At 41.2% G+C, this 23,380-nt stretch overlaps 1 protein-coding gene across 1 annotated transcript in view; it reads right to left on the bottom strand.

Moving 5' to 3' along the window:
• Positions 1 to 238: 238 nt before the first annotated feature.
• The window catches only part of farsb (phenylalanyl-tRNA synthetase subunit beta), a 23,795-nt gene continuing 653 nt past the window's right edge, over positions 239 to 23,380 (bottom strand). The window contains exons 2-19 of the mRNA XM_061072914.1: positions 23,188 to 23,320; positions 22,686 to 22,741; positions 22,116 to 22,270; positions 21,814 to 21,886; positions 21,568 to 21,683; positions 16,624 to 16,774; positions 16,425 to 16,533; positions 16,126 to 16,196; positions 15,978 to 16,039; positions 15,645 to 15,696; positions 15,472 to 15,533; positions 14,107 to 14,314; positions 13,939 to 14,019; positions 13,752 to 13,844; positions 12,770 to 12,887; positions 12,131 to 12,283; positions 1,564 to 1,711; positions 239 to 1,231 (exon numbers count right to left, since the gene is read on the bottom strand). Of these exons, the coding sequence (XP_060928897.1) occupies positions 451 to 1,231; positions 1,564 to 1,711; positions 12,131 to 12,283; positions 12,770 to 12,887; positions 13,752 to 13,844; positions 13,939 to 14,019; positions 14,107 to 14,314; positions 15,472 to 15,533; positions 15,645 to 15,696; positions 15,978 to 16,039; positions 16,126 to 16,196; positions 16,425 to 16,533; positions 16,624 to 16,774; positions 21,568 to 21,683; positions 21,814 to 21,886; positions 22,116 to 22,270; positions 22,686 to 22,741; positions 23,188 to 23,245 (2,547 nt within the window). The 5' untranslated portion in view covers positions 23,246 to 23,320 and the 3' untranslated portion in view covers positions 239 to 450. The remainder of the gene's footprint in view (positions 1,232 to 1,563; positions 1,712 to 12,130; positions 12,284 to 12,769; positions 12,888 to 13,751; positions 13,845 to 13,938; positions 14,020 to 14,106; positions 14,315 to 15,471; positions 15,534 to 15,644; positions 15,697 to 15,977; positions 16,040 to 16,125; positions 16,197 to 16,424; positions 16,534 to 16,623; positions 16,775 to 21,567; positions 21,684 to 21,813; positions 21,887 to 22,115; positions 22,271 to 22,685; positions 22,742 to 23,187; positions 23,321 to 23,380) is intronic.

Raw genomic sequence — 23,380 nt, 5'->3', positions numbered from 1 at the left:
ATGAAAGAGTTTACCTGCCTTTACAACAGTACAGTTCGAAGGAATGCCGGCGCACCTGTCAGACCTCATTTACAAGACTGCTTGTTGGCCGCACTGCTCTTTCATATGGGAATTTACTGGCTCTGAAACCTTTGAGTTGACACTAAAGCAGCTACAGATAAAACGGATATGTGGGTATCTGACCTTTTTACCTCACACGAAAAAAAAGCACAACATAAAAGACCCCCCCAAAAAAATCAATCATTAAAATGGTTTTATTTGATGTTTGAGGCAAGAATCTTTTGTACCAAGGATCAATAGTTTTTTTAAATGCAGGACCTGAGCTTTGGTTTTTTATTTGTTACAAAGATAGCTACTGAACATTGTGTTTGATACAGCATCACCTATGTCTCAAGCTAAGACCAGACAACCTCAGATGGTACCACTCAGGGAATTTACTCGGTGCATGATTCAGATCTTATTGAAAGCAGCCACGTCCATAGACTGAACATAGTCCTCAAAAGCGGTAATGGCTTCCTCCAGCAGATCTGTGCCCACTTTGTCATCCTCCACTACGCATCCTATCTGGAGCTTCTTGATGCCGTAGCCCACCGGGACCAGCTTGGACTGCCCCCAAAGCAGTCCGTCCATGATGACGCTGCGGACGCACTCCTCCAGCTTGGCCATGTCTGTTTCGTCGTCCCAGGGCTTGACGTCAAGCAGGATGGAGGACTTGGCGACTAGAGCTGGCTTCTTGGACTTCTTGGCATTGTACTCTGCGAGGCGCTGCTCCTTGATTCTCGACGCCTCTGCGCTGTCTTCCTCGTCGTCCGAGCCAAATAGGTTAATATCGTCGTCATCTTCATCACAAGGGGAGTTTGTCGAGGCTGAAGCTGGGAGGACAAACTGACTCTTTGCTGACGGGAGGCTATCTCTTTCTCTCCGGAAGGACTGGATGTGCTTGTACCAGCGCAGGAGGTGGCAGAGGGTCGTTGAGGGAGCAGAAGGGATGGCATCAAACATCGCCACGTCGGCTTGAGATGCTGAAAAGCCTTCCATGTAGCTTTTGTCTGCTAGAAAATCATCAAGAGCTTTAAGAGCAGCTGGTGTGCTCATGTCACCAAACACAGTTTTTGTAGATGTATGGCAGGAAGCCGGTGCCTGCTGGGATTCATTTTGCGTGGGGAACTTGTGCTCGATGACTTCCTGCATGGGAACGTCGTGGGTGAGGAGGGTTTCAGCAGTGTGGCCACTGGAAGAACCAAGGCAACAGGTAATGAGTCACTGGGTTTAATTACCATGCACTTACCCCCCAAGGCACAAGCAATCTAAATTAAGAACAAGCATGCATGTACAGGCCCAAACACAGATGCACACCAGTCACATCACAAACACAAAGGAGTCTTGTTAATTTTTAATTCTTCTGACTTTAGTAGAAACAGCCGTGTTACTGATGTGTCAAAAAACACAATGCCTCCACACATGGTCCCTTTATATCCTCCCAATTGATCTCATTGCTTTCTGAGAATATACATTTACATGCATTTAGGGATTAAGGGCTTAAGTTAAGGAAGGTGGAATCACAGGAAGGGCTCGACGTCGATCTCCAGGGCAGAGCAGGGCATGGTCAGCTCAAAGCGGTTGATGACGTCTGGGTGGAGAACTCCGAGGCGGCCAACACTCTTTCCGTGGACAAAGATCTCTGCACAGCGACCGGGGAAAAAAGTGGAATCTAGAAGAAAACAGGATAGAGGATTAATTATGGCTATAGAAATCTGGGAACACCCCATTTCACATATATCCAGCTTTCTGTTTTCCACATGGTTAAATTCAATTTAAAGTAGAACATTGATTGCATTGCAGTGTATGGACTCTCCTGGTCACTCGTTTTTGGACCTCTGTATTTAAATCACTTTCAGCTGTAGACAACAAAACAATATGGTATAAATCTAACAGCAATTTCTGGAGTAGTGAAGGACAGTTTTCCCGACTCCATAAAGAGGCACCTGCATCACTGCAACATTTGTAATGAAATAAAGTGCTAAATGAGGATGATTTGGACTTGAATTCCACATAAAATGTTTCTGCAGGCTTTAAAAAGTTCAATTAAAAACTTTAAAAGACAATACTAATGAGCTCAATTCAAATATGACTCACTACGTTTACATGATGGCATAAATCCGATTTCGGCTGAAGCCCGGTTTCTCTATCCATGGGGGGTTAACTGCTCTATCTCAGGGTACATGGCACTGAGAAATCCGACTCTTGTCCGAAAGCATTTCATGCGCATTTGATTAGTACGGCCAGGGAGGGAGGGAGGGGGGAGGGAGGGGAGAGGATCTCAAGCATGCGCAAAGACGTCATCTCCAGTTGTTGTCTAGCTTCCAGAGTTACATGCGCGCGTTGTCCGATATACAGCCAAATCCGATCTACTTATCTGGGGGTGGTTATCCGACTTCAGTCGGTCACAAGAAATCTAGATTTGTGGAGTTACATGAAATGGATCTTCGATTGAAACCCGACAATGCCAGAAATCGAGTTTCAATCGGACACATGTAACCGCAGTGACAGATTTGAAGGATTGTCAGAGTCCCAGAATTGCTTGCGCTTCCTCATAACAGAAGATAAGGTGAAGTTACCTAGTAGAGAAGAACCCTGAACGCCACAATATCTCACAGTTGACACAACAAAAAACATAGACTGTTTATGTGAAAATGTCACAGGTCGTTACTCTGAGGAAACTGCCAACAGAGGCCATTTGACCATAATTGGATTTTCTCTCTCAGCTACTTCCACACACACTAGAGTACACATTTCTCCTCCTGATTAAAATCTGATGGTCCTGTGTGTGTGTAAGTGTCAGGACCAAAGGTCGCTTCAATCCAGATGGAATAAAAAGCCTCCATCGATACTGAGATGAACCCACACTTGCCAGAGTGAGAGGCGTTCGCTCTCTTTGTCCAAACATGCAGACATGCAAACAGACAGAGAGACGGACTTGTCAGAGACTGAACAAGATACAAGGGTTGGCATGACAACAGCCCCACACGCAGGGACGTGGCTTTCTCCCATCGTGCACTGCTTCTTCCCACGCTGCCTTGCTAATGGCTTCCAGAGCCCACTGCTTAGATGTTCACTCATCACTATGGATGAAGGCTTACAAAACACATGGACTGAGCTTTCTCTCTCTCCCTGTGTGTGCGTGTGTATGAGAGAGAAGGAAACTCTAACATTCACTTCAGTTGCCTGTTGTGAGTCTGTTCAGTGTATTAAATCAGTGAAATGTACTTGCGTCGGTTCACACGTCATCTACTTGTACCATGAGTGGGATGCCATGGCAACACTATAAATAGCCCTCTTAAATAACCAATCAGTCAATGAAAGTCGTACACTTGAGCCGGGCCAGTTTCCGCCCACTCTCCTCCAACTTTCAGCTGAGTTTTCAGCGGAAGGCAGAGATGGACAGCTACATCATATAACCAATATAATTGGTTGATAATGAAATCATTTTGCTGACAACTGTACAGAGAACTCACAAAAATGCTAAATATGCCTCACTCTGTGTAAGAGGCTGCTGAACACACAGGAAGTGGCTCTATAGGATGATTGGGATGGGTTTTAATACTGAAATATGGCTACTTCTAAATTCTGTTACACTCCATTTCATCAACGAATTATTCGGTTGTTTTTCAGGATGACCATCAAAGCCCAAAGTGATGTCATAAAAACCTTAGATTTGTTCAACCAACATTACAAAACTGAAGATATTAAGTTTACTATCGTTTGAAAAGCTGATATGAGTATTTATTATATATATATATATATATATATATATATATATATATATATATATATATATATATATATATATATACACTATAATCTATCAGAAAAACTAGCTGTTTGACATCTGCCAAGGAGGCTATGTTTTCATTGGTGTTTGTTTGTCTGTAAGTTAGCAGCATCACACGAAACTACAGGGTGGATCACTATGAAACTTGGTGCAAGGATTGTTATGTGTCAAGAAAGAATTAATTTTAATATTATAATATTTAATATTGCATTTTTTAAGAAATAATTCAAAGACCTTCTGAAAAAAACAGGGCATCTGTAGAGTTCTACTATTTATGAACAGGTGAAGTTTGGTGCCAGTTCCAATTAATCTGATCTCATTACATGTAAATGGAATATAGTGATAAAGTGGCCAATTCTGTGTAATACATACAGAATTGTGTAATATGAATATATATGAATATGTAATGTGTTAGCTCATCTGTCCATTCATATCTTGTGAAGATATGTTCATTTTTTAAAAAAAATTTTTTTTACATCACCTCAGCAATATATAGCGTTATGTATAATATAATTGTTTTTAAAAAGAACAAATAATTTCATAAAACTGCTGGACACATTTTGCCATGAAACATGTCCCCCCCATCCTTCATTACACCCACACTACACAGTAGCACGTGGGTGTACTGTGATTGATGACATCTGTCCGTCTTCATCATTTCAATACAATTTGGATTAAGCTTGGCGAGTTGGTCAGGAGTGGGGTCATGAGCTGCATGATTCATTTATTTATTTTTAATCCATCGAAGTCAAGGTCAAAGCTCTTGCCTAATGCTAATGCATAGGAAATACACTGAAAGCACATACACAAACACACCCACTTAAATTCATCTGTAGTTCAGGTATTGATTCTGCTAATAACTATTTTCACATGCTCCTGTGCAGCATTTATATATCACTAGCTGCACCAAAAATATACCCACAATATAAACATATTCTGCTCATCAGGTCTCATGTTACATTATCTTTGTACTATTATTTTACTGGCCTGCATCCCTCTTACATACAGTAAGTTATAATATTCAATAACTTTGTCGTACATTGTACATCAATTAAATTCACCTGTGAAAAAAAGTTGAAGCTTTTCAAGTGCTTTTCCAGTTTAGTCCTATTTGACTCAAACAGGGATAAATGGTGCACTTGTGTTTTCAATAGTTTTTGGAATAAGCTGTATAGGGCTTTGACACAGACAATACTTCAGTATGAACAAGTGATTCCTGGTTTTGGTCTTTTCATATTCATTTCTTGACAATAAGAAACAAAGTAAAATATCAACAGATCTATCATAGAACAACAGTTTAGTCTGCCTATCAAAACCACTTAATCTGGAGGTAAACCAAAACACTGCTAATGATTCCCTAGTGTCAGGTTAATTAAGTTAAATTCAGTAGTTAGAGGTTGAAGACTGAAGTCTATAAATTAAAATGTGTGTTTATAAAACACAGTTTGGGAAATAATTAACTGTTCTTTGTTACCATTTACTTAAGCTCATAACTGCTCGTGCTTCTTACATGTTGACTCAACTTTAAAATGTAATTTTTACGTATTTAAAAGAAAACTCTACAAATTCAAAACTAAATTCATCTCTTCTGAAGGCAATTGTTTTAAATGAAAAAGTGAAGATATCATTAAAAGGGGTCAATATCAATGAACAATTATCCCCTGAAACTGCTGCTCTCATCAGATTTACAGCAAGTTTCGCCAAAGGGGTTTTGTTTCCCCCCAGTCTGCACAAGGTGCTGCACAGAACAGAAGACAACCAGGAGACAAGAAATGTCCACACCAGTTGAACGTTTCCCCGCCGTACCTAACATATTCCCTGGGAAGTAATTCAAACATTTGTCGGAGCTTCAAAACGGTGTGCAGAAATTGTTTCTCTTCTTGCTTTCTAGATGTTAGCAGGATTACACAAAACCTACAGAATGGATTTGCACTAAACTTGATTGAAGGGTTGGACATGGAGCAAGGCAGGAGCCATTAAATCTTAGCATGGATTCAGACATAGTGGTGGTGCTAGCATTGTACCATTTTAAGCTACTGCTGTCAGCCGTTTGTAGGAAAAAGCTTTAAAAGCCAACTGTACACTACCTGCTCGACAAAACACTGTAGACAGACACAGCCACCAACAGGTAAACAGGACAGGTGTGCAGAAAAACAACCTTAAATTGATAATGATGCTTTTCAGTTCAGTGTTTCCCCTAGGTTTACAGCTTTTGGGGGGGGGGGGGGGGGACAAACACGGACACAAAAACTTAAAGGAATCATGATGTTAATGTGTTTCTTTTAATGATTTTGAACTGTACATTGGATTTCGGCGCTGATAGGCTATTCTGTGATGCTCAGACGTCATGTGTTTGTCCAGTTTGTCCCTTCTGTAGGACTGGCAGGGAGACTATAAATGGCCGGGTCTGGTTTCCTCTCACAACTGCCTGTTTATGCTGTCTACGTATGCGACATAACATTCTTAAAAACAGTGGTGTATAAAGTACTTGAAAGCCATACTTGAGTAAAAGTACAAATATCTTACTTGAAAGTGACTCCGGTTAAAGTAAAAGTCACCCGTCAGAAAATGACTTGAGTTAAAGTCTTAGAGTTGCTCATATTAAATGTACTTAAGTATCAAAAGTATCTGGTGTTGAAATGTACTTAAGTATCAAAAGTAAAAGTACCAAATTTTATTTCAACTGACAAATTTTGAACCCGAGATGCTGAGGCTAAAATAGTATTGGACAAGTGCATCTGAACTTCTAGCGACAACAAAGAATCAACACAACAGAATAAACGAGTGCCTCTTGATTCTACCTAAGAACACTAATAGACCAAATGAACCTTTTGTGTGCCCGCCAGCTTGTCCACGCATCTACATGTAATCTTCACTGAATGGGCCTGGGGTTGTGTTTGCATTTGTTTCCAGCAGGGTGACAATACACCTGTAGGGTATCTTGCCTGTAGGGACGACAAAGTGAAGACACAACCCTGCCTGAAGTTGTACACATTAGCCAGTTTGTACAATACATATATAAGACTCAATAGCTTCTAAGTTGTGTTGAGTCAGCACAAAGGGCGTCTAAGGATTGGAAATGGCAATATATAGATAAATAATATCTTTGCAAAAATTATATTGGCATTATAGTGAGTGGAATACTGGGCCTGATTACCCAGGGTTCCATTTGGGAGGTCCATTAAAAAAATGAATTGTGTGCGTGAATATGCAGTAGTAGTAGTCCATGACACAGTGTTTGTTTTTGGTTGTGTTGGCTGAAAGTTGTTTTTGCGTTTGCTTATATAATTGGTTGTGTTTTAAATCTGTTTGTTTTGTTTACGTGGACGTGTAAGACTAAGTAGACACGGCCAACCAATGATAGTCTATTTGCCAACAGTTTTTGTTTAAACCAACTACTTCCAATATTATCTTTAAGAAAAGTTAACCACTTGCTGCTTCGAGCTATGTATTTATGTGCAGATGTTGACACGAAGCAGGAAAGGGAAAACGAATGTGAATCGAAAAAGGAATACCTTCAAAAAATGTCTGTCAGTGCCTGGGCCCTAATAATAAAGACTGAACCGAGCTCCTGCAGGAGCGAGAGAGCGGTGCGCCGTGCGTAAAGCTGCACGTTCCACCAACCTCCGCTGCTCAAGTAACGAGCCAGTTTTGAGAATGTAAGAAGTAGAAAGTACAGCTATTTGTGCTCAAATGTAGCGAGTAAAAGTTAAAAGTCGTCAGGAAAATAAATACTCAAGTAAAGTACAGATATGTGAAAAATCTACTTAAGTACAGTGTGTTTGTTACTTCCCACCACTGCCTAAAACAAAAAAGAAAACTGAAATAATCCCCTATTCATTCTCTATGAACTGTAATTTATCTATCTATCTATCTGGCTATCTATCCATAAGTAACCTGGATTGCCGGAATCCGGAAACATTTTTGGATCCGGTACTTATGTTTATCTCGTCTACACGAAGCCCTTTCAGGAAAACACGGTAACGCTGCAGTGGAGTTGTTGAAGTCGCTGTAAAGACGTCATGGAGCATGCGCTTAAAGTGAAAGAAGACTAAAGTCGAGATCCTACTAGCAATCTGTGCATAACGACTTCTCTACCACCTGAAATCACTGTTACCACAGCAATCAAACAGGACTAGTTAGAATAGAGCACTTCGCCATAACCCTAGTTTGTGTTAAGTTACCGTTTTGAAACTTCCGTCTATAATAAAAATCTTTTCACGTCAGATTTGCCGGTTTTGAACAATGGTCCGATGAAAATAGATTAAACAGTGATAGAAGGAAGTGACGAAGCGGGGATAATAATGGTTCAGGCTGAGGTTGCGAGGCGAGGTACGTTCACGGTTAAATACAACAACCGGAGAAAGCAGAATCGCGGGCTGACCGGCGCTGAGAAATGCGCGTCCCGTGATTACAGCCAGGCGCTTGCGCGCTGGAGAACTGTGCGGCGCTTCGGCGTCCGGTTTAATACTTAAGTTATCAAGATCAGTCTTGTACAACCAGGGGGAGCATTGCCCCTCTGACAGCCAAGCTGGGTCAGAACCTGTCATCCGGTGGTGACTGAGCAGATTCTTGTCTGGGGCAGGACGTGCAGCACTCAGGCTCTTCTCTGAACTCGGACCCGGAGCAGGAGAGCTGCTCCTCCGGCTGCTCCTCACAGGAGAGTGGCTGTTACCATGTTCCACCTGGGAGCGTTTAAAAAACGCGGATATTTTTAACTGCTTCTCAGGTGGCTCATGCGACATGTTTTCAGATGGATGCTCTCTGTCCGCTGGTGGAAGGTTGCTAACCTGTGTGTGCGCGCACGTGTCAGTGTGTGCGCGCATGTGTCTGTGTGTGCGCGCATCTGGATGGAACTCCGCCGTGCGCGATACAGAGAGCAGCGGAGAACTCTAACCGCGCGACCATGTCGAGACAGAAATGCAAACTATAGACCTGTTTTATAGGTAATGTAACTTAAAATGATTTATGTAGAAATCTGGCGCCATATCAAAAAATAAAATAAATAATTAACTTGACCTTCCAGGGGGGGCGGGAGGTGCCGTTGGGGGGGCGCAGCGCCCCCCTAATAGAATGGTAGGGGAAACACTGCAGTTTAACATTGTAAATAAGCAATGGTTTTCTAAAACAAATTCACTATATATACTTAGCATATATAAGGTACATATTTACCTAAGACAACTGTTCACACCTTCTTTAAACTGCCCCAAAGTGGCAAAGTCAGTTGTTGCAGGTTTAAATGAACATAGCAAATCGAAACCTCGAACCCTGAACATTGGTACTAACCTTCTATTATTCATAGAACAACCTAACAAAGGATGTATGGACCCGGGCACTGTATTGGACACAGTTGTTAAGTGAAACACAGGCATATGTCTCTTAAGTGGCCTTTTTCCTCCACTTCTGATCGTCTAACTCGTTATTTCATCCTTCCCCCTGCTGAGTGGAGGAAACTCAGCTGACATGTATTCCCTCAGCCACTCACCCTGTCTGTGATGGTGAGTTAGTCATATGGACACATCCTGAGGGTGTGTGTGTGTGTGTGTGTCAGGTGAGCTCTTAGATTAGGTCATGACCTTGTAATGGGGTTAAGGGCAAGCTGACATATGTGGGAGAGATAGGCTAATGGTGCATACAGTGTGAAGGGAAAGCAGGAGAGGAAATGAACTGAGTTGGTGAGCTGGGGTTTCTGTGTGTGTCTGTGTGTGTGTGTGTGTGTGTGTGTGTGCGTGCGTGCGTGCGTGCGTGCGTCCAGTGCGTTAGAGCGCACATTGAGAGCATGTCCATTTCATCGCCTTGTAAGTGTGTGTGTGCCTGTCAGATGGACAGTCTAAGCACCCGTGGGTGGGTGTTGTATGTGCCATTCTGTCTTGCTGCTCAGCACTGCAGTGGGTGATGTGATGCCCCTGCACTCCCCCACATCGCAGACTTGCTTATGCCTCTAGCCATCCCTCTGTCTCTCACCTGACCCCCCATACCTCTCTATTTTGGACTCTCTAGTCCCCACATCCCTTCCACGGTTCTTCTGTCTGACGTCACCCCCCCCCCCCCCCCCCGTCTCTCATTTACTGATACTTGAGCCCATTGATTTGCAGTCTGAACAGGCCAGCAGAGCCCGAGCAGACATCCTGCAGGTTGACCTTGAAGCATGTGAGCCAAGTGGAAGAAGAGACAAAGATATGAGTGGTGAGGTATAAAGGATTGAGAGAAACAACTGAAAGAGGAAGGTGAGGAATCTAAAACTCAGATGATGTATGAGAGTCTCTTTAGGAAAGCAGGAGCAAAATAAGGGCTGTGCAATAAAACAATATCAATAATTATCACAATATAATTTACATAAAAATAATATGACAATGATATGATGTAATGTTCATGTATTGTACAAGTACACTGAGGAGGTCACCACATAATTGATCAGATTAGTAAAATGTTTTCCGTTAAAAAGTGTTTCCTATTAATTATCTAAACTGTGGCTTCCCATCATATCATAATATTCCAAAGTTTCATAATAAACCAAACACAGAGATCTCGAAATAAGTGTTTTACTTTTTACGTATTCTCCATAAAGTTGTTGCTGTCCATGCAGACATTTAGATCTAATAGTTTTAGCTGCAGCTCTTTGCTTCAAAGTGCAAACCCACACGCGAGAACTTCTTTCTTGAGTCGGTGAGCCTGTTGTCGTTCAGGTGCTGAGTGATACACCCGTATTATCACCACATACTGAATCAATCCAATGGGAAACACTCTACCTATAAGGAAGCGTCTAAAATCACATCTTAACTCAGGAGCAATATATAGTCTTTAATAATGGGACGTTTGTCGTGATAATTATAGACATCAAATGATATTAGTATTTGATCTCAATATCATTTTTGGCCAGATCACTGCGCCCCCAGTCAAAAAGCACACAGAGAGTCTGCAGCACAAATCGAACCTTTCTGATCACTTATCTCACATCATCAGAAAGATGAAACCAAATTGCCTTTCTGTCATTCAAACAAAACTTCTTTACAAACATTAATGTGTCAGTCACATATCACCACTGGTTAATGTAACAAAACTGAAAAACTGTGCTATCTCCATTAGTGAGGAAAGCAGCTTTTCAGAAGTGCATCTCAAAAAGACTTTTTGACACTTGAGCACTGATGCATGATGACTGACCTCCTAATTTCATTCATGATGATTTTACTCTTACAAAGACGCATTTCATCATTAAAGACACAGTGAAGTTGTATTCTTGGCTCAAAATCTATCAATGACAAGTGCTGATCTGACACCTTTGATTTTGATTAAAGCAATTTATCTCAAAGTTCTCTGGTTTCCCTCATCGTGAGAGGAAGTTCGCCTGATTTACCATCAGCTCAATGTCTTCTGACATATTTCTGACAACAAACAAGGCAACGGTGGAGGAGGACATAATAATAACAGAATTGGACAAAGGGCTGTCTGTATCTTCATCTAACATTAAGCACAACAAGCAGCACCCATTTAACATGAAGGTTCACCATGAGGTGCCCATACTTTCATTTATATTCTTCTATAAAATTAGTTTCATTTTGGCAATAAAAAGAACTCTGGAGAGTAACTACAAAAGAGACTCCCTTTCCTTTTCGTACGTGGGAAAAGCATCTTGTGACTGGTTTATTGAATCATGATGAGTTAGTGTTGCGTGTGTTTCCGTTTTCAATATTCGTCTGGATTTTGAGGCAGAGAGAAAGAGATTATATGCAACAGATTCTGTATTAAGATGCAGCGTTTTTCACCTGTGTGTGTTAAATGTTGTAAATAATGTGCAAATATGTCAGGTTTCTTTTGATTAATTGAAAATATGATCAATGACGACAAGCGCGTTTGATTGGAAAATCTGGACATATTTTAGTGTTACACAGCGCAGGCAGCTGCTCTTGTATATAAAATTCTTCGACTGTCTTGAGTGTAGAGCTAATCTTCACTGCCCACCCATGATTTGGGTTCATTCTAAGTGGAATAAAAATGGAAACTGCTGCCTCAAGTAAACAGGGAACACAAAGTCCTGGAAACAAACAAGGCCGTTACTGCTCGTCATAGACTGGATTTACATAATCTAAGTAAAACCTGCCTTTTAACCTCGGGTAACCCAGATTTTTTTTTTTTCACCAGCTTGTACATAAACATCTTCTATATCCCGGAGGCTAAAATCTGTCACTGGGATTAAATCCAGTCTTAAGATACTCCCCCCAGTCAGTACATTGCTGTAGTCCTGATTTTAAGTTTCCATCCCCCTCCCCATCTCCCTCCCTGTCTACCCAGCACTCTTACCGTCTGCAGCCTGGATGTGGTAGCCCTTGTCGCGGGCAGGATTCTTCTCCAGCAGTTGCATGACTCGGTCTAGCAGGCCGTGGATCACCTCGAAACCCGGGCTCTTATTGTAGTAAACAGCACACAAACGCCGGCTGTTTCTCGCTCCAACATCTGGTTGTCAGGATGAGGGGGAGGGAGAGTGAAGAACATTAAATACAGGAATAAGCCAATGATTTGATACATCATGTCAATACTGTTTTTTTATTAAAAAATACATCTGTTGCCAAGTGTCATTCAACTTCTGATATGAATGCAAATATTATTTTTTTTTGTGTTATATCTGGAGAAAAATATTTGTCTTTAATAATTAAATACTATAATAAGAAACTTGTTTGGGTTCCTGACATATTAAAATTGAATAATAAAACAAACTATTCCATCAGAGAGTTTAACCATCCTTGTGTGTAAATCTGAAAAAATGGATACTTGAATGTTTTGCACTGCAACTGCAAGAATGAATCAGATTTGGTTTTAAAAATGTTTTTTTGTTGTGTAAGGCACTGATAGATTCTCAATTTACCTTTTTTCCCCAAGGAAATTTGAAGCAACAGTCTGTACTCACACACATACACAGGTTGGATAAATATGAACACATACCTTTGCTCTCATCCTTCATCACCACATCAGATATCTCAAACAGTTTGAGGGGAAGGGGCATCTTCCTGTTGGCAGCTATGGTTTTCAGAAGCCCTGGCAGCAAGGTGGTGCGCGCCATCTGGTGGAGAAATACCAAGGTTCAGTTGAAAAAATGTGTATAGTCTGTTAGAGAGGAGAAGAGTGCCCCCTTCTGGAACAATAACACTACAAGCATTGATACATTTTTCTGGCTGGTTTAACTTCTCAAAGCATTCCTCTGTGAGTTTCTAGCTTTGTTACCCAAACTTTTCTTATTTTTACACTTCCAACCATTTATATTGAGTTTTTAATTTTCTAGATTCTGTGCTCATATGTGTTTCGGTGAACACTGAAATGAAAATTAGTTTGCTAGTTTGAGCTTTGGCTAAAGATTAGTTTTACATCTGTTAAATGTTATCATCATCAGCATGCTGACTTTTCAGATGTCACAGAGCTACATTACAGTGTCCACTGAGCATACAGCATGAAATGCAACACTAGTCCTGTAAGTGCAACAGGAACATTGCATTATTTATCCTCTCCAACGAGAGCCAACGAGAAGCAAAGAGAATATTTTGCTGAGGACCTTTAACCTTGTCTGAAGAAAAATTAAATTGAATCTTTTAGATGAAAATGAATCTCGACACGAATACTCGTAAAAATAAATACATTAACTGACCCAAATGTCAACTGAACCTCCACTGAAGTTTAAGTAAGAATAAAGGGGGATTTCCGAATACTTGAAAGATTCAGCTACTTGGATTATTTTTTAAACTAACGCTGGGATATGTAAACATTTTTAGGAAAACTGTCTTTTAGGCCAAGAGTTGGCACGAAAAAAATCTATTAATTTAGCAATTTTTCTCATTTCACACAATTCTCTAGGGGTAAAAGTACCACTTTACTTCCTCTACCCTCTCAAACCATTTAGATTTGTTAACAGATTCCCTGTTTTCTACTTTACCTGGAAGTCTGCTGTCTTGGGGTTGGAGATTTGCACAGCCTTGATTTCTGAAATCTTCTTACCAAGCTTGTCTGCTATATCTTCTTGAGAACACTAGAGGAAGAGAGAGGTGACACATTCCATGTAGCATTTTTAAAGGAAAGAAAAACAGTGTTTGTATGTCTAAGTATTTGAGTCTCTTTCTTACCAGGGCAAAGTTGAGGGCCTCTGTGAATCCAGCAGCTGCCAGGTCCTGTCTCAACAGTTCTGTCAGTTTATTCAGTGGGAACTATTAACAATATAAAGAAAAACACATAAGCACACACAACATATTTCATGAGACACACAGCAAACATGCAGCAGAAAACCCAGGTACCTGGTTGGCTACAGTGTAGGTGCGTGGTGTGGTGTGGGTGATGTTGTTGAAACCGTAGGAGATGGCAGCATCTTCCATGATATCACAAGCATGGATGACATCTGAGCGTGTGGGTGGGATCTCGACCTCCAACTCATCACCAACACCTGTAGCCTGGGAGCGGAGGCACATCCTGGTCAGCAGCTGGGCGATTTTCTCAGTTGATTCACTGTCAGGGGAGAAGAAATGAACAGTATTGTTAAGAAGTAAGATTTATTGTGTAACTGAGGACACAACCACGGCACGCAGCCAATGAGCAGATAGCTGTTTCCAACTAGAATTTTATTAAGTGTAAAATAAGTGAATGTTTTCTAATTACAGGAAATAAATAAATTCTAGCAAGAGCAAACATAAGCTCTGACTCAACTGGAAGCATTAAGATTATTCAGGATTACTTTGGCAGGTATTTGGCCCTGACTAATTGCCTGTTACATGGCACACACTGTGTCAGGGTCTCCTGAGGTGGGGGCAGTAAACCAGCCAATCCCGTGCCTTGTAGGGCTCATGTGACAATGCCTTCTCAACTCGGGAGTAAACGCTTGAAAAATGGTGGACACAAACGCCGCTAATGATACAGTGGAGACAAGTCGTCAGAAGTGTGAGAAGAGAAGTGTGAGAAGTCTTCAAGAAGACTGTTAGCTGCAAACTGTGTAAATATGATTTCACAATGAAGAGCACCACATCACCACGGGGAATGAAACCACGTTGGGAGGCTTCTGCTTCTCCCTCATCTTCTTCTCTCTGTTCACTGGAGGAAAGTTAAAAACACCCTGCCACAGTGATGTTATGCTGCCGTTTCATGTTAAATCAGCTTTACACAGGTTTTCTTTGACATTTTAACGTGAAATGTTCACACACTTTTAACGACTGTCACTTCCCTGACAAAGAGGGGAAAGAGAGAGCAGCAGTGGTAGAGACACCTATAGACTGAATGAAGAGAGGGATCACTAAACACAAAACAGTGAAGCAAAGACACTCAATGTCATTTTCATTTTGTTCTAAAGCACAAAAACAACCTGCTGAAGATGTTGCATCGCTAAGATTTATGTAAATACAGGGATGAATTCAGCTCAGTGCAGCTGGTCTGCTGTGAGCCACGAACAGATCGGTATCAGACGCATTCAGAGGCCTATTTAATACTGAGCTTCATCAAGTTAACAAAGTTAAGGCTCCCCTACCAGTTTGCTTTAGGCAGTGCCTGTTAACACCAGTAAGTCATAGACTTTGCTCAGAAATGCAGAAATTTACAAAAGCAAATCTGAAACATTTACCAGCAGGTACTTTCCAAACTACTATATCTAGTATATCAAGTATTACATAACTCACTTGATGCCAACTTTGCGGTTGATGAACTCGCTGGACACCTTCTCCGTCCTGTAAGCCAGCTCCTGAAGCACAATCAAGGAAACAGTAACAGAGCGTCAAAAGACAAGAGAAGTATTTCAGTCAATGTTTTAAAAGACAGGATACAATCAATATGATTGAAGTGAGTACAGTACTGGGTATATGCAGGTCCTGCCATCTGGGTAGACCACCTCAGCCTCCTCTACTCTGAAAGAGAAGGAGATAAAAGTTAAGAGTAAAATAATGGAGTGAAAAACAAAGCCTGTAAATGAGGTCCAGCAGTTGCATTCAACAATTCTGTGACATCACTGTGTAGATAGAGGCCTAAAATGTAAAAGCTTGGACTTTTCAAACACCAGCACATTATAATTTTCTACCCTCAGCAGGTTTAAAAAACAAGATTGTGTCATATTGCACCCTTAAAGTACAGATAACGAATCCCAGTTTTTGTCAGAGAAGTTTGTATTTGAGACAGAGGAGTGACTTACGTGAAAGGCTGTGAACAATACTCGCTGAACATGGTCACCATCATGTCCAAGACAATCTTGGCCTGGAGAGCAGGGTGAGATTAAAGTCAGGTTATTTTCACATCAGTGACAAAACTTGTTTTTGTTCTTGTTTTCAACTCAGTTTTACCTTGGTCACATCTGTGGCCGTGCACTCGATGAAGACGTTCTTTGTCTTTAGGCTGATTTTTGAATGGTCTCCTGGAAAATTAGTGACAGAATATTATTTTATTTTATCACTTTCTCTAATGCTGGCTCTCTATATATTCATGATACTTGCATTAATTTAACTCTGTCAATTTTTTTAAATAATTTGTTTGTTGTTCATTTGCTTCTCAGAATCACATAAAGCAGCATTTAACCTAGACATTGAATGTTGTTATTCCAAGCGCACATTGTGGTAACAGGAGCAGAAATAAGAACACTCACCATTGATGATGGGAGGCATGGAAAGGACGATGCCGTTGCTGTCGTAGATGACAGGGTACGCAGGCTTGTCTTCAACAATGTGAAGGTAATGCCTCAAGTGGCTGTCTGTCTGTATGCACCAGGAGAACAAAACAGCATTAGCAACAAAAGAAAAGAAAATAAGCTCATCTGACTAATGTCCAGTGAACTAGCTGTGTACCTTGTAGAGGCTCATGAGCTGAGTGGCCGTGAAGTCTTTGGTCTGGTTCAGAGGTTTGAAGCAGATGTCTCCAGGGGGTTTGGCTGTGTATGTGAAAGGACCAGAGATGGTGTCCAGGTCATGAGTCCCGATCGCCACCAGGCTCCTCTTCCTTCACAAAACATTATTGATTGAATTATCAGCTGAATACAATGAATTTTCTTTACATTGTGATATCTGTTTATGGCTATAAGTCTTAAGATATATATGTGAGAAATGTGTAAGAATTAAGTGAAAAATACAAAGAGCTAACATGAACGAACATACAATAAACCTGCATCAACAAGCAGTGTTTCTCCTACCATTCTATTAGGGGGGCGCTGCGCCCCCCCAACGGCACCTCCCGCCCCCCCTGGAAGGTCAAGTTAATTATTTATTTTATTTTTTAATATGGCGCCAGATTTCTACATAAATCATTTTAAGTTACATTACCTATAAAACAGGTCTATAGTTTGCATTTCTGTCTCGACATGGTCGCGCGGTTAGAGTTCTCCGCTGCTCTCTGTATCGCGCACGGCGGAGTTCCATCCAGATGCGCACACACAGACACATGCGCGCACACACTGACACGTGCGCGCACACACAGGTTAGCAACCTTCCACCAGCGGACAGAGAGCATCCATCTGAAAACATGTCGCATGAGCCACCTGAGAAGCAGTTAAAAATATCCGCGTTTTTTAAACGCTCCCAGGTGGAACATGGTAACAGCCACTCTCCTGTGAGGAGCAGCCGGAGGAGCAGATCTCCTGCTCCGGGTCCGAGTTCAGAGAAGAGCCTGAGTGCTGCACGTCCTGCCCCAGACAAGAATCTGCTCAGTCACCACCGGATGACAGGTTCTGACCCAGCTTGGCTGTCAGAGGCGCATACTCCATGACGTCTTTACAGCGACTTCAACCACTCCACTGCAGCATTACCGTGTTTTCCTGAAAGGGCTTCGTGTAGACGAGATAAACATAAGTACCGGATCCAAAAATGTTTCCGGATTCCGGCAATCCAGGTTACTTATGGATAGATAGCCAGATAGATAGATAGATAAATTACAGTTCATAGAGAATGAATAGGGGATTATTTCAGTTTTCTTTTTTGTTTTAGGCAGTGGTGGGAAGTAACAAACACACTGTACTTAAGTAGATTTTTCACATATCTGTACTTTACTTGAGTATTTATTTTCCTGACGACTTTTAACTTTTACTCGCTACATTTGAGCACAAATAGCTGTACTTTCTACTTCTTACATTCTCAAAACTGGCTCGTTACTTGAGCAGCGGAGGTTGGTGGAACGTGCAGCTTGATTATTATTCAGGCAAATGAATGAGGGCTTTTATTAGGTGACTTTACATGATTTTTTTGAAGGTATTCCTTTTTCGATTCACATTCGTTTTCCCTTTCCTGCTTCGTGTCAACATCTGCACATAAATACATAGCTCGAAGCAGCAAGTGGTTAACTTTTCTTAAAGATAATATTGGAAGTAGTTGGTTTAAACAAAAACTGTTGGCAAATAGACTATCATTGGTTGGCCGTGTCTACTTAGTCTTACACGTCCACGTAAACAAAACAAACAGATTTAAAACAAGTCGAGATGGAAAAACAAACAACACAACCAATTATATAAGCAAACCCAAAAACAACTTTCAGCCAACACAACCAAAAACAAACACTGTGTCATGGACTACTACTACTGCATATTCACGCACACAATTCATTTTTTTAATGGACCTCCCAAATGGAACCCTGGGTAATCAGGCCCAGTGTTCCACTCACTATAATGCCAATATAATTTTTGCAAAGATATTATATATCTATATATTGCCAATTCCAATCCTAAGACGCCCTTTGTGCTGACTCAACACAACTTAGAAGCTGTCGAGTCTTATATAGACGACTGCCAACTCTCCCTTTCTGCCAACATTACTGCAACAACGCGGTCCTGTAGATTCATGCTCTACAACATCCGGAGAATACGCCCCCTTCTCACTCAGAAGGCGGTGCAGGTTCTGGTCCAGGCCCTGGTCATCTCACGCCTCGACTACTGTAACTCCCTCCTGGCAGGTCTACCTGCTACTGCCATCCGACCTTTGCAGCTCATCCAGAATGCAGCAGCTCGACTGGTTTTTAACCAACCTAAATTCACTCGCACTACTCCGCTCCTCCGCTCCCTACACTGGCTACCAGTGGCTGCCCGCATCCGGTTCAAAACACTAGTACTCGCATACCATGCTGTAAACAGATCAGGTCCAGTTTACATCCAGGACATGGTCAAACACTACACACCAGCACGTTCACTCCGCTCTGCTTCAGCTAAACGACTCGTTCCTCCTTCACTGCGAGCTAAACACTCATCAAAATCACGACTGTTTGCTGTCCTAGCTCCTAAATGGTGGAATGAGCTCCCACTCGACATCCGGACATCTGAAAGTTTACACATCTTTCGCCGAAAACTAAAAACACTAACCACTTTTGAAAACTAACACTTTGGTAGCACTAAAATGGCACTTACTTATAGCACTCTGTAGTTTTGCTTTATTTCGAAGAAATTTTACTGTCTTGATTCTTGTTGTTCTTGGTTTGTACCCTCAGGGTTGAATGCACTTATTGTAAGTCGCTTTGGATAAAAGCGTCAGCTAAATGAAATGTAATGTAATGTAATGTAATATATGTATTGTACAAACTGGCTAATGTGTACAACTTCAGGCAGGGTTGTATCTTCACTTTGTCGTCCCTACAGGCAAGATACCCTACAGGTGTATTGTCACCCTGCTGGAAACAAATGCAAACACAACCCCAGGCCCATTCAGTGAAGATAGTCTAATGATAAATAAACAGGCTTACATGTAGATGCGTGGAAAAGCTGGCAGGCAGGTATACAGGCAGGTAAACATCCAAGCAGTTAAAATGCAAAATACAGCTAATAGACACAAAAGGTTCATTTGGTCTATTAGTGTTCTTAGGTAGAATCAAGAGGCACTTGTTTATTCTGTTGTGTTGATTCTTTGTTGTCGCTAGAAGTTCAGATGCACTTGTCCAATACTATTTTAGCCTCAGCATCTCGGGATTCAAAATTTGTCAGTTGAAATAAAATTTGGTACTTGTACTTTTACTTTTGATACTTAAGTACATTACAACACTAGATACTTTTGATACTTAAGTACATTTAATATGAGCAACTCTAAGACTTTAACTCAAGTCATTTTCTGACGGGTGACTTTTACTTTAACCGGAGTCACTTTCAAGTAAGATATTTGTACTTTTACTCAAGTATGGCTTTCAAGTACTTTATACACCACTGTTTTTAAGAATGTTATGTCGCATACGTAGACAGCATAAACAGGCAGTTGTGAGAGGAAACCAGACCCGGCCATTTATAGTCTCCCTGCCAGTCCTACAGAAGGGACAAACTGGACAAACACATGACGTCTGAGCATCACAGAATAGCCTATCAGCGCCGAAATCCAATGTACAGTTCAAAATCATTAAAAGAAACACATTAACATCATGATTTCTTTAAGTTTTTGTGTCCGTGTTTGTCCCCCCCCCCCAAAGCTGTAAACCTAGGGGAAACACTGAACACGTATTTTGATGCCAGATGATATTAAAGCCATATTCAGACATGATCTCCGGATGATGGCTACAAAATGGCATTCAGATTTTCACGAATGAGATTCTCTGCTCAGACACTTTCAAAACAACACAGAGATCTCCGGAGCGTTCAGGTGAGGCTGGTCCAGCAGGCAGAGGCAGGATGTAATGTATTAACTCTGCTACAGAGATAACATTTTTTGTTTACAGCACATCCACATCAGCTCTTATCCCCACAAGTTCTCTTGACATCTCCGTCAGCGTCCTGCGATATTTATATTAATGATGATTTTTCTTTCAGTTTTGCATTCGTCACGTGTTAGAAACAGGCCCACTTGCTAGCAGTGAATCCTCCTGCTGTTTTCTCACAAGGAACATGAATGAACATTATCGAGACTTTTTACTTCAAGGCTGGCAGAGTAAACTCTGGAGTCCAAAGCTTTCACTTTGAGTTATATATATTAATATATAGAGCGTCTGAAAACAGCTTAAGTGTCTATAATAGTATTCACAGACTGTTGTTTGGACTGGATAGTCATAAAAGGAAACCTGTGACAAACTGGCATCAGCTTGTTGCAGAAGTATTTTTGGGACTCCTAAAGATACATTTAGAAAAGTAGAAAAAACTGTTGTATTGTATATTTTGAAAAGAAAAAGCACAAGTTTTGTGTGTTAATTGAGTCCTACAGCACAGACACATGATCAATATCAGCCTCTGACAGACAACATTTGTCAGAGGTGAGTAATTATCGTTTTCAAACATAAACGTAATGTGGATGAAGCGTTACACCGGGTTCACACCGGACGCCAAAGCGCCGCGATTAATAATATCACATATTTTTGCTGTTATCAGCCTGCAGTAAAAACGGCATTTAATCATTTTTCATTCAATAAGAGCCCGGGATTCATTTTTCCCTCTCTTTTTTATCTATACGACTGCTTATGTGGCTGTAGTGGATGGGCAGAGGGGGACATTTAATAATGTGATCGGTCAAATTGGTCAAATTAAAACTCCAGAACAACAGAAGAGGAATACAAACTATGTGATGCATATTTGATCACTTATATCATATAAAATATGTCATCAATATCTTTTAAAATCATTTTTCAGTGCGTTTCCTGGCGCGATACGCTTGCGTCAAGCGCAAAAAATAAACTCGACGCCGAAACTGCCTAGCGCTGCACCGCGCTAGGCAGCCTTGGCCTGTGCGTTGCTTCAGCGTCCGGTGTGACCCGCACAAAGGTTTAACATGGGAGTGGATGGGAGGCAGCTGGCGTCCCTTCCGCGTCCGGTGTGAACCCGGCGTTAGTGTTTCATGCGGCCTGACCTGCAGATGTTTTGATGGAGTTTGTCCTGCAGCTCAATGAAGCTGTCATAGCGTTGCTGCGTGAAGGTGATGTTCCTCAACACTGCTGCCACAGCATGGGGTCTCACTTCTGCTGTCTGCTCAAAAATAAAAGAACAAACTAATTGACCACCATAGTAAAACACTAATTTATTTGATTTGTAACCTTAACCGATTTTAACTTTAGGCCACAAACTGCTACTTAACATTATGAATCATTCCACCCACCTCCTTAGTGATGATCAGCTTCTGACGCTCTCCGCTGACTGGGCTGACGCGTCTGTAGCGAGGTGCCTCCATCCTGTGACATAAAATCAATCTTTAAACAGTGACTCTACATGCACCACACAAAGACAATGGAGAATAAATACACAGGCTACACAGCTAAAATAAGACTTTAACCATGGAAGAAAATGTTTTCTGATAATCAAACGATACTCCTAAACTGTTATCTAAATAAAACCCATCTTCCATCATTTATATATATTTAAGGAGGCATAACCCAAAATAACAACCAGAAATCTACTGACTTGTTCTTGAAGACCTGCAGACCCCGGACCAGCCCCTCCAGACACAGCAGGTCATAGCGGTTAGCTGGCACATCGATCTTGTACAAGATGATGTCAGAAGCTCCAGATGCCTTGGAGTCACCCTGCTCTCGGATTAATATCTCCTTCTCTGAGGTCTGAAATATAATATCAAGATAGGACAGCAACAATGAAAAACATTTTCCACTACAGCAACAATGTAAGAACACTGCAGCATAAGAGGAACTGCAAATTCATCCAGCATTCATAAACTGTAGGACAACTATCTTATCTATTTAAAGTTATCTTGTATTGTGTGTGCGTGTGTGTCCATGCATGTTTGAGAGTATTACTGCTATTATTAGTAATATTTAATTCATGGTTGAGTTACTCATCATTAAAATGTGTTTTCTTGAAGATTATGTGACATGATGAAATTATGTTTGTGTTGTATTCAGACTCTAACTCACTCAATTTAATGGTTTCACATAGAAAAATAAAACGTACACCATGAGAAAGGTCAAACGGTTTCACTTATTTGTATCAGGAAACCACCTGGCGTAATTTACTCACAATTTCATCCAGCTCGAGTCCAAACTCAAAACACAGCTCGTCAAACTCCTCATCAGCTAAAACAAAAAGCAACAGCCATTAATAAAAACAGGTATATAACGTTAAATACTCAGTGACTTTTATTTTCCCGTAGTTGCTCAGCCTTAAATGACAGGAGCTAAGGAAATGATGCAATCACGTCATCATCCAATTCACACACGTCACTACCGTTTGTAGAGTCTACGGTCACTATTCAGTCTCCTCACAAATTGTAAGAATGTCAACATTAATTATTTGAATTAATTTCCATTAAACTATGTTTCATTCAGTGCAGACCATAGACTGTGGTGCAGACACAGTATATCCAGATCCAGCTAGTTTGAGTTAGCTGCTGCGCTGCTAACTACCAGGCAACGAGTCCAGACATTCCTCTGACTTCCTCTGTCTTTAAGAGCCACTGGGACATTTAATACATAGACTGACAGTTTGTCCACAGTTTGAAAATGTATGAAATATCACTAACTGTATTTTTTGCCCAAAGCTCTGAAGAGAAGATCCCTTTTCACTCCGACAGTCGGCATGTTGGCAGCTAATCCTCCACAGCCCAGTGGAAAAGGACCCGACCAGCCGGGCGCAGCTGTCTGGACGGTGCCTGACTGAAAAGCAGTTACAAACATTTGTGGATACATAATCAGAATCAGAATTCTTTTAATTGC

The sequence above is a fragment of the Limanda limanda genome, chromosome 6 (assembly GCF_963576545.1).
Source record: "Limanda limanda chromosome 6, fLimLim1.1, whole genome shotgun sequence".
Classification (NCBI taxonomy): Eukaryota; Metazoa; Chordata; class Actinopteri; order Pleuronectiformes; family Pleuronectidae; genus Limanda; species Limanda limanda.
Note: the sequence above shows the minus strand (reverse complement) of the source record. Positions and strands in the feature narration are given on the sequence as shown.